This window comes from Bos indicus x Bos taurus, chromosome 1, assembly GCF_003369695.1.
Source record: "Bos indicus x Bos taurus breed Angus x Brahman F1 hybrid chromosome 1, Bos_hybrid_MaternalHap_v2.0, whole genome shotgun sequence".
NCBI classification, from domain to species: Eukaryota; Metazoa; Chordata; class Mammalia; order Artiodactyla; family Bovidae; genus Bos; species Bos indicus x Bos taurus.
Genome location: NC_040076.1, coordinates 144434575 through 144451064, shown reverse-complemented (window position 1 = coordinate 144451064; position 16490 = coordinate 144434575). Strand labels below are relative to the sequence as shown.

At 55.3% G+C, this 16490-nt stretch overlaps 1 protein-coding gene across 6 annotated transcripts in view; it reads right to left on the bottom strand.

Annotated features, from left to right (window-relative positions):
- Nucleotides 1-3359: 3359 nt before the first annotated feature.
- The window catches only part of ADARB1 (adenosine deaminase, RNA specific B1), a 117707-nt gene continuing 104576 nt past the window's right edge, over nucleotides 3360-16490 (bottom strand). For 2 of the 6 annotated variants that reach the window (XM_027547750.1, XM_027547791.1), the window contains 2 exons: nucleotides 11152-11286; nucleotides 3360-7759 (listed from right to left, as the gene is read on the bottom strand). In XM_027547750.1, the coding sequence (XP_027403551.1) occupies nucleotides 7359-7759; nucleotides 11152-11286 (536 nt within the window). In that variant the 3' untranslated portion in view covers nucleotides 3360-7358. Of the gene's footprint in view, nucleotides 7760-11107; nucleotides 11287-16490 lie in introns of those variants that run through there. The other 4 variants (XM_027547760.1, XM_027547770.1, XM_027547780.1 and 1 more) reach the window with 3 other exon arrangements.

Sequence of the window (16490 nt, the reverse complement as noted above, 5' to 3'; positions counted from 1 at the left end):
GAATTTTGTTGTGCTGCAGTCCATGGGGTCGCAAAGAGCTGGACACGACTGAGTGACTGAACTGAACTGATTACACACAAAAGCAACATCTGAGGTAAAAGGCATTCCTTAATGAGATGAGGACTGTTCTTCTAACTAGATGGTTCTCAGGTGCAAGGATCAGGGGCAGTCTCCTGCAACAAGACCAGCTCTGTCTTAGTTACGCTCTTAGTGTTTTTCAATAGCTGTAAAGCCACGACACTTTGCAGAATACACAGAGGAGGCAGTGATACATGATGGCAATGTCCCTCAACTGCTTATTGAACGCCAACCTAGTATCCTTTCATCAGAAGGTGATCTGTAGTAAAAATTATAAAAACATTTAAAATGCTTTATCAGGTCTCGTCCAGGTTACCTTTTCATTCAAATGCTCTGAAAGCAAAGGATCCAAAACTCTGTACCTGTCAGACGATGTGTTACCCTGTCATTCTCAACTGCTGGGACCTTTACTGGCACAGCCTCACCTCTGCTTATAGTGATTCTCCATCACCAGGTGGTCCTTTGTTCGACCTGATACATTCTGAGAGGGTTGGGAATGTGCAAATGTTCACTTCATTGCTTTTTAGCCCATTTGACATTTTATTAAAATGCTCTGGCCATTCCATTATTTTAAATCTATTTTCACCAAAACTTGGAGGTGCAGATTATTTTCATTCTACTGATCCTAATGGCCCATGTCTGCCACGCAGCCTGACCCTCCTTGTCAAGCCTGGGAACTGAGTTAGACTTACCTTCTGTCCAACCAGGTCTGAGCCAGTTTTCTGATTGAAATAAAAACATTAACATGATTTTCCAGCGATTTTCAAAAAGAAAATCCTGAGAAATAAAATTATAGGATACACCTTTAAACGTCTGAAGGCAGTGAAGCCAAGATTTAGAACACCTATGATGTAATTAATTGACCCACTTTATAATGTGCCATTAAAAGAAAATCAGTCTATATACTGATTTCCTTACTCAGCTCATAAAATTTAATGAAAGTATGTAGGCAAATGTTCAGGTTATACACTGAGTAAGGAGAATGATGACAAAAAATGTGTATATGTTGGTATTGAACATTATTCCCAGGAGCTAAAGGCTAAGTAAGAATTAAGTCTAAAAAGCATTTAAAAAAGCCCTGCCTCACTAATTCATGATCAAAGCCTCCTTCATTTTTAATGAAAAAGAAAGTTATGCATTGCTAAAACTAATCAGTCTGATAGCTAGCACTTTCCAATGTATGTCTGCAGTGTTATTTAAGAATATTCAGTTTATCCATATAAGAAAAGAGTAGGGAAGTGAGTAGTCTGACTCTTGAAATCATTTAAGGCAGGGAGGAATTCGGTATTCACGAGAAGCTCGTGTTCATGAGGCCGGACTTTATCTAAACATAGCTGACTTTCACTTTGGCCCCACTGTTTCCTACCCGAGGAAAAAATTTAAACACATAAAAGCAGAAAGAACAGTGTAGTGAATTTCTGTCAGCTCTAGCAATTTCCTACGTTTGGCCAATAACGTTTTATCTAGACCTTCCCATCACTTATGCTTTTTCTTCTAAGCAAGTTCCAGACTTGTTCATCTGCAAAGACTTCACTGCGCATTCTAGCAGCGCCTTTGTGATGCTGACAAATGACACAGACTCCCCATTAGCCAGATGTCAGTACCCTGCTGCTAGTGTCCAAATATTTTAGCATTCCTCTCTTCCTTTTTCCATCAGTTTTCTGATTGCAAATGCATTCTTTTATTGAGATAGTCCATTATGTTCACTATTTCAAATTCTTCTTTGCTCTCACATTTTCTATTTTAGAATGTTAATTGAGCTCATTTGAAATTCTTGGGCTCTCTGTTTGAAAATATTAGCACATAAACTGTGATGGAGTCTAAATCACTGTCTCCATTCTAATTATCAAATACTTGTACTCATCACACGTCCTCTATTCAGGTCATTCCTCAGGGTGCTGTGGCTGCTTGACAGCTGCCCTCAGTGGCCACAGCCCAGGGAACTGAGGGGTGGGGAGAGGTGGGGTGCACCGGGGCGGGGGTGCCCCAGCTCAGCAGCCTTGCACTTAGGGCTACAGGTGGACGCTCCCAGCTCAGGGCCCTTGCATGGCCCAGAGCCAATCATCAATTTTACAGCTGTGAAGACAGCAGCCCATGCTTTATAAACAATAAAAAAGTATGATGATCTGGCAAGTCCTGGGGCCTGCTGCCTCCACAGACACCTGGTGGGTTCTCACTGTGCCCTCGTATCCGGAGCCAGTAGTGCGGGGACCGTGGTTCTGACCAGAGAGGGGTCACTGTCACTCTCGCATCTGACTGGGACAAGCAATGCCTCTCATAACAGCTTTCAGAGGCTGCACCGACCCATCCTCAATTCCGGGGCCCTTGCAACCTAACAGGTATGCTTCAGTGTGATCTGCATGTCTGCACCCCGTTCTCGGGCCTGGGAAATGCAGGGTGGCCAACCAGGCCCAAGAGGGGGCGTCTTAGGTACAAGCCTCCCCCAGGGCCCAGAGGGCGCCCAGCAGGCTGAGGCTCAGGCACAACGATGAGCCAACAACTCAGAGGATCCAGCATCTTTTTCTCAACACAGCTGTGAGCTCGTATTGTGTGGCTTTAAACAGCAGCTGGGTTCCACCTCTCCCCAGAATGCTGTAGCTTCACTGCTGGGCCAGTGCCCCAGGACCACTCAGGCTGGTCCTTCTGTCTTTAGTAAGGAAATTATTAATGACGTGATTAATTGGATTTTAATATTAACAATGACTCAGTGACAGAGGAGCCTGGTAGGCTGCAGTCCATGGGGTCATGAAGAGTCGGGCACGACTGAGCGACTTCACTTTGACTTTTCACTTTCACGCATTGGAGAAGGAAATGGCAACCCACTCCAGTATTCTTGCCTGGAGAATCCCAGGGACAGAGGAGCCTGGTAGGAGGCCGTCTGTGGGGTCACACAGAGTCGGACATGACTGAAGCGACCTAGCAGCAGCAGCAGCAACTTACTAAGCAGCTGGTTTCCCAGATGTCTAGCAGTCGAGCGAGTCTTCAGGTAGCCCCCAGACCCGCTTCCAACCTGGGAGCGGATTTTCAGCCTTTCCTGCTGGAGAACGTGTGCTCCGTGTGGTCAGCCCCATCACAGAACCCGGGGTCTTGCCACCTCTCTAAAGGAGCCACAGGAAGTCCCCACGACTCTGGACTGAACCTGTGAAGAAGAGGCTGCTCCCAGCCTTTTCTCTGAAGTGTCATTGGTCTTTCTGATGACACATACCTTCATTTGAACGTTGCTTTTATTGTGGGGAAAGAAATGGAAACAATGAAAACTGACACAAAAGAGAGCAAACCACTTGTCTCTAACAGTGCTGCTTTTTATTTGCATGGGACTGTTCACTTTCCAAAAACTTTTCCTATTTGCTTTTCATGTCGTTGTAGGAATGCTGGACAAAGGCAGATTTTTTAAAAAGGAAAATCAAATGAAAACAACTTCCTATCCCGTCATCCACGCATGGTGACCAGACTCAGTCCTTTCAGATTGTTCCGTGCGTACCCTCCTTCCATGAAGCATCTCCACAACTGTGAACTTCAACACTAGCTTTACAGCCAGTTTTCCACTCTATTGGGAACATCCTTCCAAAACACCAGCCCTGAACATTATTGCGACCAGGGGGCTACCTCATGGCCCCAACACCCAGATGGTCTTGTCAGCACCACCCTGGAGTGTGGCCCCTCTTTGCTGCCCCATCCATGTCCCTCCACATGCCTCCTACCACGTGGGCTCATGTCCCCCTCCTCCCCAACAGATGGGGTAGGAGCAGGGCAGCTGTGCAGTGTCCACTCCTCTGCCCTGAACTTGGGGACTGGACTCGGAGGGCTGACCCCAGGGCAGGCGCTCAGAGCAGACACAGGCGGGGAGCAGGGCCCAGCCCCAACGGCCCAGCAGGTGTTGCTCCTGACACCTCTTCCCGAGCAAGAAGGGGGACACCCAGGAGGAGAGAGAGTCTGGGCAAGGCTGTGGTGGTGAAACATGGTTTTATTGAGAACATCTCATGCCCTCTGTCTGAGTGACAGCGTCTCATGCTCGGTTCTGGCTGGTCTCAGTGCAGGAGGAAGCTCATGCGGGGGTTACGTGTGGCCTGGACATTAGTGGAGACGTGGGGACACCAAGGGCTGAGCCCTATTGACAGTGTTCTCAGCTGAGTTACATTAATAGAAGGTGTCTGAACTCTAGAACAAAATTAAAAGCATAGAACCCAAAGTCGGAGAAGCAAACCGTTTTCGGGGCTCACTCCACAGACCACCTTAAACTGCTCACGGCTGCGCCCCTGATGCACTGTCAGCACAAGCTGTGGCCAAAACGCGAGTCCTTGGCTGGGGGGCGGGGCGGGGCGCCTTGTCCCTCCAGACCCTGAGCAAGGGGGTGCAGACATGCTGCCAGGAACAGGAGCCCAGAGTCGGGATTAAGTGAGAGTGCCCATCCCCCGCTCCCAGTTGTGGGGACACAAAACCCAGCACCCCGGGCTGGCTGCTGCTGAGGGAGGGATGGTCCCAGGACTCACAAAGCTGGACCCACACAGTCACACTCTGCTTTTACCATCTGCATAGGTTTGATGAAAAATAAACCTTCTGAGAGATTCACCGATTTCAAAGAATTTAGAGATGGGAGTGCCAGCTCACTTTATTTCTCAGGCCGGATCAAAGTGATGATTGGGGCAGACCTTACACATTGGTGTGAGGCATTCTGGAAATGCTGAACATCCATCCTTTTCATCTGTTTTGAGGAAAGGGGTAGGCGGTGGCTCCTGGGACATGCCCAGCAAGGAGACCCAAGGGCTTGGCCCCGAGACGAGGAGAGTAAGGGCTCTGCAGTCTGGAAGGCAACAAAACTATTCCAAGGAAACAAATTCCAGAGAAGTGTGGATCTCACACAATGCTGGCTTGTACATTTTAAAATAAAAGTAACTCGTTTTGATCACAATAAAAATCTCCAAAACAGGAAAGAAAAGCCCCTTTAAGACTCAGAGTCAACCGGCAGGGAGGAGTACAGTGTCCTGACCCCAAGCAGGGGTGAGGGCTGGAGAACCCAGGATGGGGGGCCTGCCTCGGCCCCACCCCCACGAGCCCTGGCTCACTTTTCTACAACACAGGACAGCTGCCCCTTGGGCTGGGCACTGAAGAGGGGCCAGTGTCTTGGGAGAATTAGCACTCCAGGCTCAGCCAACAAGTCAAAACAGCCCCTCCCATCCCCGCTGGTCAAGCTATCCTCAAAAATGTAAGATTTTTTTCAAAAGATCAAGTTCTTGGTTTCGTCAAATCTCTGTTTCTAAAGTCCAGATTAAGGACCCTAGATGTAAAGGACTCCTCAAGGGAACAGCTCCATGGTGACGCCATGTGGGCATCTGGGAGGGGGGTGTAAGATGCTGGGCTCCCTGATTTCTTTGGGGGTTGAGGGGGTGCTTGCCCTGCTTTTCCTGCCTACAGACAGACAGACACACAGACGGAGGAGACTGGCCACACTCAGGACGATAGGGCTGGAGACTTCCTGCCTATGAGCAGCGTCCAGCTGTCCTGTTACAGGAGCAGGGCTGGCCTCCTGCCCTGGCTCGACTCCCCCTGGCCTCACACAGGGGTCCTGCCCACCCAGGGCTCCCTGAACCCCTACCCCTGTGAACCTTGGCCACCTTCCCCCCAGCATCTCCCGAGGCCTGAGCACTCTTGGGGCGGGAGCCCTGTGCCAGGCCCGTGCTGCCCGGTGGCACAGATCCGCCTGGGAGAGGCAGTGGCACCCGGCTGAGGCCCTGGGGAGCCGCACATAAGGCATTCAACTATCTGGGGTGGGGGTTGCGAGGGGTCGGGCGTGCAGGGTAGCTTGTGTGTGCGCAACACCATTCCTCTAGACTTTGTAACCAAAATCCACGTATTTTTAAAAAACTAAGTCCATCTTCCACTCCCCATTAGAAAAAAATACCATCTATAGAGACGAGAATACAAACGCAGGGGCTCACAGACGTCTTTTCTGAGTGTGCAGGCCCCGCCGGCCCCTGTGCTGGCAGGGTCAGGCTAAGCCACACTCCGCAGAGGGAGGTGTGGGTCTCAAAGGACAAAGATCTGTCCTTTAACCCGGTCAGCCCGTGTGTGCACAGCACCCTCAGCATGCACCCACAGGGCACACCCTCTCACGTCTCTGTGGTGCGAGGGGACACCTGGAGGCCAGCCCTCTTCAGCCCCACCTCCCACCCTGAGCACAGGGGTCACGGCCAGGGCCACCCTGCTCCTGCTTATTAAGTCCACAGAGGACACTCCCCCCAACACGCCCCCTGGGCACACAGTCTGACTCCTGGACTTGGCTGGGGAGTGGGGTCTGCCTTCTCACCCACAGCACCCCAAGACCAGGAGCTGGCACTGACCCCACGAAGGGCGGGAAGCTCCTCCGGGGTCCTGAGTGGAAGCAGGAGGCAGTCAGTGTGGACTTTGTGCTCAGTGGGGATGGCCTCCCAAGGCCCCTCCGCCCGCCCCGACCCCAGACTCGCTGGCTCGGCCTGCCTGGGCTCGTCCCTGCACAGTGGGGTGCCGACCCGTGTCCTGGGTGTCCCAGACGCCAGACCACCCCCTTCCCTGCCGTGACACCAACACCCAACCCCGGTCGAGACCACGTGAGCGACACGCTGTCTCGCTAGCTTTCAGCCTGAACACTTCTTATATTTCAAACACGTCTTTGATAAAGTGGGAAAGAATAATTTAAAAATATGCCCTCAGTGGCATTTTCCAAGAGTGAATATCTATGCAATTCATCCTATTTCCATCCTGCGAGGATTCTGGGATGGTCGTTCACATCCACACGATTCAGAGGAGGGACCAGAGGGAATCCTAGGCCATTTATTGTGTGGTCAGCCTGCAGACTCCTTCTGGTCCTTAAGAGTTAAACACTGCTTAAAAAACCCAAGTGAAGGGCCAGGCTCACCGGCCACGTTTGACCTGTGATTACTGAGAGGTTTTCCAGGACATGGTCCAACAAGGGGTACAGAAGCTTCTAGAAGAGGGGGCTCCTGGGCCACGGTCCCGGGGCCACCCAGCAGATCACTGTGCTGCAGATCGGCCTCTGTGGGAGGGCAGCGACTGTGGGGGAAGGGGCCACGGGCAGACAGGGACGGTTTCCTTAGGCTAGCTTCCTCGCTACTTCCTAGCGCCCTCCATATGGAAATGCCTCTTTGCACTTAAAACAATGTGGCATAAGAGTGACCTGGCATAATTATTTCTTATTTTATAAACCACATTCCTAGTTCTGAATAAATTATTCAAGAATTTCACACAAAGTAATTTCTATTTTCCTAAACTTCAGGAAGCCCTACTTAGTAGAACTCAATTTCTAAACGTAAACTGAGATTGAAAGCAGTCACTGGATGACTCAGAGGGGAAACGCTGCTGCTGAGATGCAGGTGGGGACCGGGACCCCGAGCCCACACCCACCACCCCACCCCCGCCCCGAACCTCACGCCTGCCCCCATGACGGCGCCCGCACACCCACACCGGCCCCAGCCCGGCTGTGAGGCTGGGGCTGCGCTGCACGCCGTCAGGGTGTGAGTGAGAACTGGTCCTGTTCCGTGGGCTTCTCCACCCAGGCGCCCAGCCCAGCCTTGATGAAGGCTCTGAACAGACAGGCCTTGGCAGCCTGGTACTCCTTGGCGACCAGCTTGGACTCGTGGTACACGTTGGGTTTGGTGATCTTGGAGCGCAGTAAGCTGGAGGGAACCTGTGAAAAGACAAAAAGGCAAGTGCAACTGTTCAAGCCGTAACAGGGGAAAACACAATCCAGGATGGTGTTCAAAGAGCAGCATTTCAGCCTGTGCTGCTTCTGGGGGACCCCACTGACCCCAAGGACCACATCACACAGAGCCACGCCAGACGCCCGAGTGTGCCGCGTCCTCAGCCCCAGTGGCGGCTTCGCAGTTAAACAGGCGGGCTGCTGGCGACCCACAAGCAAGGGACTCAAACGATAGACCAACGCTTTCAGGTCTTGAGCAAACACCACTCTGCTGTTTGGTCACAGAGAACTCTGTGCCTCGGCCCATGAGGCCAACGCATTTCTGTGCAGCTAGGATCTGCAGGGAGGGCAGCTGCTGTGAGGCTGCCCGTGTGGTGACCCTCTTGCCACGTGGACACGGCAACTTCTGTCCATCACAGATAAAAGTTTCTGACTCGATGTAATAGGTGAAAACTGGTCACATACGGATCCACTAGAGAAGATTTTATCTGGGGAAAGGGGACCTGTTGCTGTAAAAACCCTCTAACTCCAAACCAAACCTCAAAATCAACAGGTTTAAGAGGCTTCCTGAAGGGCTGAGTGAACTCAGGGCAGCCCCAGGTTGCAGGGCCCAGGAATCTGCAGTGAGGGGGAGTGCCTGCCAGGCAGAGCTGGTGGGGGGCCAAGTGGAGGGGGTGCTGAGTCCTGGGTTCATATGGGCGAGGGGGCCGGGGGTTACGGGCTGAGCCTGCTTTGGATCTGAGGAGGCAGGGCCTGACTGCCAGCTGAGAGCAGCCCGAGGAGGCAGGAAAGGGTGGCTGCGAGTGGGTGGGGGTCTGGGCGCCTCACAGGGCAGGGTGGCCACGAGTGGGGGGGTCTGGGCACCTCACAGGGCAGGGTGGCCGCGAGCGGCGGGGGTCTGGGCGCCTCACAGGGAAGGGTGGCCGCGAGCAGGGGGGTCTGGGCGCCTCACAGGGCAGGGTGGCCACGAGTGGGTGGGGGTGTGGGCGCCTCACAGAAAGGGTGGCCGCGAGCGGGTGGGGGTCTGGGCGCCTCACAGGGAGGGTAGCCACGAGCGGGTGGGGGTCTGGGCGCCTCACAGAAAGGGTGGCTCGAGCGGGGGGGTCTGGGCGCCTCACAGGGCAGGGTGGCCACAAGCGGGTGGGGGTGTGGGCGCCTCACAGGGGAGGGTGGCCGCGAGCGGGATGGGTCTGGGCGCCTCACTGGGCTGGGGAGGGGGTCTGGGCACCTCACAGGGATCACAGGGCAGGGTGGCCGCGAGCGGGGTGGGTCTGGGCGCCTCACAGGGGAGGGTGGCCGCAAGCAGGTGGGGGTCTGGGCGCCTCACAGGGAGGGTAGCGGCGAGCAGGGGGGTCTGGGCGCCTCACAGGGCTGGGGGGGTCTGGGCGCCTCACAGGGAAGGGTGGCCACGAGCTGGGGGGTCTGGGCGCCTCACAGGAAGGGTAGCCGTGAGTGGGGTGGGGGGGTCTGGGCGCCTCACAGGGAGGGTGGCCGCAAGCGGGGGGGTCTGGGCGCCTCACAGGGAGGGTGGCCACGAGCAGGGGGGATCTGGGCGCCTCACAGGGAGGGTGGCCGCGAGCGGGTGGGGGTGTGGGCACCTCACAGGGGAGGGTGGCCATGAGCGGGTGGGGGTCTGGGCGCCTCACAGGACTGGGGGAGGGGGTTTGGGCGCCTCACAGGGAAGGGTGGTCGCGAGCGGGGCGGGGGTCTGGGCGCCTCACAGGGCTGGGGGAGGGGGTCTGGGCGCCTCACAGGTAGGGTGGCCGCGAGCGGGGGGGTCTGGGCGCCTCACAGGGGAGGGTGGCCGCGAGCGGGGGGGTCTGGGCGCCTCACAGGGCAGGGTGGCCGCGAGCAGGGGGGTCTGGGCGCCTCACAGGGCAGGGTGGCCACGAGCGGGTGGGGGTGTGGGCGCCTCACAGAAAGGGTGGCCGCAAGCGGGTGGGGGTCTGGGCGCCTCACAGGGAGGGTAGCCACGAGTGGGTGGGGGTCTAGGCACCTCACAGGACTGGGGGAGGGGGTTTGGGCGCCTCACAGGGAAGGGTGGTCGCGAGCGGGGCGGGGGTCTGGGCGCCTCACAGGGCTGGGGGAGGGGGTCTGGGCGCCTCACAGGGAAGGGTGGCCACGAGCGGGTGGGGTCTGAGCGCCTCACAGGGAGGGTAGCCGCAAGCGGGGGCAGTCTGGGCACCTCACAGGTAGGGTGGCCGCGAGCGGGGGGATCTGGGCACCTCACAGATAGGGTGGCCGCGAGCGGGGGGGTCTGGGCGCCTCACAGATAGGGTGGCCGCGAGCGGGGGGATCTGGGCGCCTCACAGGGGAGGGTGGCCGCGAGCAGGGGGTCTGGGCGCCTCACAGGGGAGGGTGGCCGCAAGCGGGGGGGTCTGGGCACCTCACAGGCAGGGTGGCCGCGAGCAGGGGGGTCTGGGCACCTCACAGGGCGTGGGGGGGCCGTATGGGCGCCTCATAGGGAGGGCGGCCATGAGCGGGGGTGTGGGTGGGACGTCTGGGAGCCTCACAGGGAGGGTAGCTGCGAGCGGCGGGGGGCGGGGGCGGGTCTGGGCACCTCATAGAGATCACAGGGCAGGGTGGCCGTGAGCGGGGTGGGTCTGGGTGCCTCACAGGGAGAGTGGCCAGGAGCGGGGGGTTCTGGGCACCACACAGGGCAGGGTGGCTGCGAGCGGGTGGGGGTCTGGGCACCTCACAGGGAGGGTGGCCACGAGCGGGGGGGTCTGGGCGCCTCACAGGGAGGGTGGCCATGAGCGGGGTGTCTGGGCGCCTCACAGGGGAGGGTGGCCGCGAGCGGGTGGGGGTCTGGGCGCCTCACAGGGAGGGTGGCCGCGAGCAGGTGGGGGTCTGGGCGCCTCACAGGGGAGGGTGGCCACGAGCGGGGGGGTCTGGGCGCCTCACAGGGAGGGTGGCCATGAGCGGGGTGTCTGGGCGCCTCACAGGGGAGGGTGGCTGCGAGCGGGTGGGGGTCTGGGCGCCTCACAGGGAGGGTGGCTGCGAGCAGGTGGGGGTCTGGGCGCCTCACAGGGGAGGGTGGCCACGAGCGGGGGGGTCTGGGCGCCTCACAGGGAGGGTGGCCATGAGCGGGGTGTCTGGGCGCCTCACAGGGGAGGGTGGCCACGAGCGGGTGGGGGTCTGGGCGCCTCACAGGGAGGGTGGCCGCGAGCGGGTGGGGGTCTGGGCGCCTCACAGGGGAGGGTGGCCACGAGCGGGGTGTCTGGGCGCCTCACAGGGAGGGTGGCCGTGAGCTGGGGGGTCTGGGCGTCTCACAGGGTGGGGGGGGTCTGGGCGCCTCACAGGGAGGGCGGCCGTGAGCGGGGGTCTGGGCAGTACCTTGCCGTGCACACGCATCCAGCGACAGTACAAGGCGTGCTTACACAGGCGTGAGGCGCGGCCCAGCTCGTCCTTCCCCGTGGTGGCGTTGATGACCTCGAGGGCCGAGTCGCCCACCGTCCAGTTGACGCTGAAGTTGGGGGCCTTCCCTGGCTGCCGCGCCTCCGCGTTGCTGATGCCTGGAATGGAGCGAGAGTGGGAAGGTGACGCGGGTGCTGTGGGGACAGGTCTGCGTCGTCAGCCGGGCACACCCGCCCCCCCAGCAGCTCAGTTCGGTCCATCGGGCACACCCGCCCTCCCAGCAGCTCAGTTCGGTCCATCGGGCACACCCGCCCCCCCCCCCCCCCCAGCAGCTCAGTTCGGTCCATCGGGCACACCCGCCCCCCCAGCAGCTCAGTTCGGTCCATCGGGCACACCCGCCCTCCCAGCAGCTCAGTTCGGTCCATCGGGCACACCCGCCCTCCCAGCAGCTCAGTTCGGTCCAGTGATGCAGCCCAGAAACACGCCCCTGTGGGGAGGCGAGCAGGCCACAGAAACCCCAAAACCTGAGACTTCATGCACTGAGTTCCCTTGGGGCCAAAACTGCTGACATCCAGGAGCAGGTGGGCTCCGTTTCCAGGTTAATTCAGGGGCCACGTGGCTGTGCACCTCGGCATGTTTGTGCTTGGGCCCTGCCGCCGGGGCCAGGCAGGTTCACACCCCTCCCCACACGCATGACACTCAAGACCCAGCAAACTTGTCTCTTAGCGAGTGTGTCGGTGCCTTCTCAGCAGGGTACAAGTCTCCTGTCTTAACCAGCCAGAGGCTTGTGCTGTGGGGCTGACAGGTGGACGCCCTCAGGTCACTGGGGACTGAATGCAGGTGCCCACCATGGGCAGAGTGACGCAACCCCATGGACCCAGACACAGGCCAGAGTGCTTGCAACAAGAGCTGGCTTACGGTTGCAGTGCCGGACCTCAGGGAGCTCCCCGGGGCTCCTCGCTCTTGGTGACCCCCTCCTCCCCCTTGCACAGAGTGTTAAAGCCAGGGCAGCAGGTCCAGGCAGCCCAAGGCTGGCACCCAGGCCTCGCTCAGAAGCCTCACTTCTTCAGGGCAAAGCAGCATGAGAAGGAACTGGGAAAATTCATGCTTACAGGCCACCAATCTCAGGGATTCATTTCAAGGGACAATATGTGTTCAATGTAATGTCCTTGCCCCCTCCCCCAGATGTGCAGGGGAGGGGTGGGTGCCCACTGTGCCCAGCCTCCCCTTTGCCCCTCCACTGCCTGGTGGGTGCTGGCGTCTGAATCCACACTTGGATAGCACTGGGTGGAGCTTCCTGAAGACCCGGGTATTTTACAGACCCCACAATGGAACCCCCGGGCTGGCTGCCCAGTGTGTCTTCCCCAGGTAGTCGGTGGGGGGGCGGGATTGCCACAGCAGAGGATAGGTACTGGGCACCAGAAGGGAGCTCGTGCTGGGAGCACTCCACCCTGGGTCACCTGCCCTTCTGAGGTGACTGCCAGAGTGACTTCAGGTCAGCAAGTGAACACTTGAAAAATGATGATTTGTCCCCAGGAAAGAGTACAGAATAAGAGGTGCACATCCCCTCGAGTCATCTGCCCACAGAACTGCCTGGCCCTGCTACTTGTTCTGACTCACAAGTCCTCCTGGCTACAGTGGCCACCTCTGAGGGCTTTGTCCAAGCCCCACGCAGGGGGTCCAGCTGCCTGACTGGCTGCACGCCCTCCTCCCAGAGGCAGTGAAGAGCCTCATGGGAGCGGTGAGAGCCCTCAGTGGGGCCGAGTGGAGAACCACCGCACGCACAGAGCAGAGGTGCGCTGGTCCTGGCCTCCGGTGGCTTCTCCTGCAGCCCCAGCCCGCCGACCTGCCTGTCTCCTCAGGTGTACACAGCACCCGCCTGCAGAATCCGCCCAGCAAGGCCAGTCCCCTGTGCAGGCCCCCACCGGTGCCCAGGGCTGCTGCTCCCCAGCAGCCTGCCTCCAGCTCGGCCTGGGGGACTCGACAGTCGCTAGGCAGACAGACCCAGTTCCGAGAAAATCTTCATGGTTTTTTTCAAGGTTTCTGCCTTCTCCGTGAAACTGCTGAATCGTTTTTTTTTCATTCTAAGACATGAGCCCTGAATGATTTCACTTCCCATAAATGTTTTAACTAAATTATTGGACATCTCACAGAGTGAGCAAACCCTCAATAAACTGAGCCTCTGGCCCCAGAGTCTGCCCCATCCCTGCTCCTCCGCCACGGCAGCCACCAGCAGCCCGACACCACATCACTGATCACTGCTGCCTGCCTTAGTATGTGTTACACAAGTGCTTTCCAGACCTTCGAATTAACGTGTGATCTCTGTACTTACTAAAAACACGTATTCATAAGGCTTATTCCTTACATCCTCTCTGTTCTCAGAGTTACTTTCTCTCGGTTGTGTTTTCTCATATAGATCACTCTCTTCTGTGTTTATTTTCCTCAGAAGTTTGATGGCCATTCATTCACGTTTGTGAGTAAACATCTTGGTTGATGAACAGAGGCAGCTGGCATGGCCTCCTGAGCCTCTTTCTGGGAAGGGCCTGCACGTACAGGGAGAGCCTGGACCCACGTCCGTCTAGACCAAGAGTCCAGAGTCCAGCTTGGCCCCTGTCTGAATGTTGGCACGGGAGCCTCACTGTGGGCAGGACTCCCACCAGGGAAGCTCTGGCTTCGTTCTGGGTGTCCCAGGGCAGCACATCCTCGACACCAACCCTCTGCCCCCAGGCTGCTTCTACCCTGCGAGCTGGGGCCGCCTCAGGCAGTTTCATCAGCTGCTGGGTCTGGGGCAGCTGTCCCGAGCACACGTGCGCAGATGCAGGTGGTTCTGCAGGTCCCCTGGCCAGCACTGGGTGCACTCAAGGCCACAGCCTCTTGAGGACAGAGTCAGGAAGAGTGGCTCGGGGAAGAAAGGCGGTCTGTTTAGGTACAACTTGTGGGGAATCTCATAATGGGACACAATCTTCTGTGAATGAATGGATCACTTCAGTTCAGTTCAGTCGCTCACTCGTGTCCAACTCCTTGCGACCCCGTGAATCGCAGCATGCCAGGCCTCCCTGTCCATCGCCAACTCCCAGAGTTCACTCAAACTCACGTCCATCAAATCGATGATGCCATCCAGCCATCTCATCCTCTGTTGTCCCCTTCTCCTCCTGCCCCCAATCCCTCCCAGCATCAGAGTCTTTTCCAATGAGTCAACTCTTCGCATGAGGTGGCCAAAGTACTGGAGTTTCAGCCTTAGTATCATTCCTTCCAAAGAAATCCCAGGGCTGATCTCCTGTAGAATGGACTGGTTGGATCTCCTTGCAGTCCAAGGGACTCTCAAAAGTCTTCTCCAACACCACAGTTCAAAAGCATCAATTCTTCGGCACTCAGCCTTCTTCACAGTCCAACTCTCACATCCATACATGACTACTGGAAAAACCATAGCCTTGACTAGACAGACCTTTGTTGGCAAAGGAATGTCTCTGCTTTTTATTATGCTGTCTAGGTTGGTCATAACTTTCCTTGCAAGGAGTAAGCATCTTTTAATTTCATGGCTGCAGTCACCATCTGCAGTGATTTTGGAGCCCAAAAAAATAAAGTCTGACACTGTTTCCACTGTTTCCCCATCTATTTCCCATGAAGTGATGTGACCAGATGCCATGATCTTCGTTTTCTGAATGTTGAGCTTTAAGCCAACTTTTTCACTCTCCTCTTTCACTTTCATCAAGAGGCTTTTGAGTTCCTCTTCACTTTCTGCCATAAGGGTGGTGTCATCTGCATATCTGAGGTTATTGATATTTCTCCCCACAGTCTTGATTCCACCTTGTGCTTCTTCCAGCCCAGTGTTTCTCATGATGTACTCTGCATATAAGTTAAAGAAGCAGGGTGACAATATACAGCCTTGACGTACTCCTTTTCCTATTTGGAACCAGTCTGTTGTTCCATGTCCACTTCTAACTGTTGCTTCCTGACCTGCATACAGGTTTCTCAAGAGGCAGGTCAGGTGGTCTGGTATTCCCATCTCTTGAAGACTTTTCCATAGTTTATTGTGATCCACACAAAAGCTTTGGCATAGTCAATAAAGCAGAAATAGATGTTTTTCTTGAACTCTCTTGCTTTTTCGATGATTCAGCGGATGTTGGCAATTTGATCTCTGGTTCCTCTGCCTTTTCTAAAACCAGCTTGAACAACTGGAAGTTCACAGTTCACGTATTGCTGAAGCCTGGCTTGGAGAATTTTGAGCATTACTTTACTAGTGTGTGAGATGAGTGCAATTGTGTGGTAGTTTGAGCATTCTTTGGCACTGCCTTTCTTTGGGATTGGAATGAAAACTGACCTTTTCCAGTCCTGTGGCCATTGCTGAGTTTTCCAAATTTGCTAACATATTGAGTGCAGCACTTTTACAGCATCATCTTTCAGGATTTGAAATAGCTCAACTGGAATTCCATCACTTCCACTAGCTTTGTTTGTAGTGATGCTTTCTAAGGCCCACATGACTTCACATTCCAGGATGTCTGGCTCTAGGTCAGTGATCACACCATCGTGATTATCTTGGTCATGAAGATCTTTTTTGTACAGTTCTTCTGTGTATTCTTGCCACCTCTTCTTAATATCTTCTGCTTCTGTTAGGTCCATACCATTTCTGTCCTTTGTCGAGCCCATCTTTGCATGAAATGTTCCCTTGGTATCTCTAATTTTCTTGACGAGATCTCTAGTCTTTCCCATTCTGTTGTTTTCCTCTATTTCTTTGCATTGATTGCTGTGGAAGGCTTTCTTATCTCTTCTTGCTATTCTTTGGAACTCTGCATTCAGATGCTTATATCTTTCCTTTTCTCCTTTGCTTTTCACTTCTCTTCTTTTCACAGCTATTTGTAAGGCCTCCCCAGACAGCCATTTTGCTTTTGTGCATTTCTTTTCCATGGGGATGGTCTTGATCCCTGTCTCTTGTACAATGTCACGAACCTCCGTCCATAGTTCATCAGGTACTCTATCAGATCTAGTCCCTTAAATCTATTTCTCACTTCCATTGTATAATCATAAGGGATTTGATTTAGGTCATACTGAATGATTAGTGGTTTTCCCTACTTTCTTCAATTTAAGTCTGAATTTGGCAATAAGGAGTTCATGATCTGTGCCACAATCAGCTCTCGGTCTTGTTTTTGCTTACATTATTTTCTTTGGCAATTCCATGACTCCTCGACATAAGATCAAAATCAAGGGTTACTCTTCAGTAATACTTAAACCTTAGAATTGCAACATTTTACATTAAAACTAGACATGGTCGGTTAACTAACTGTATAAATATTTTTCACATGAAAGTGCTAGTCACTCAGTCATGTCCAACTGTTTGCAATCCCATGGACTATAGCCTGCCAGG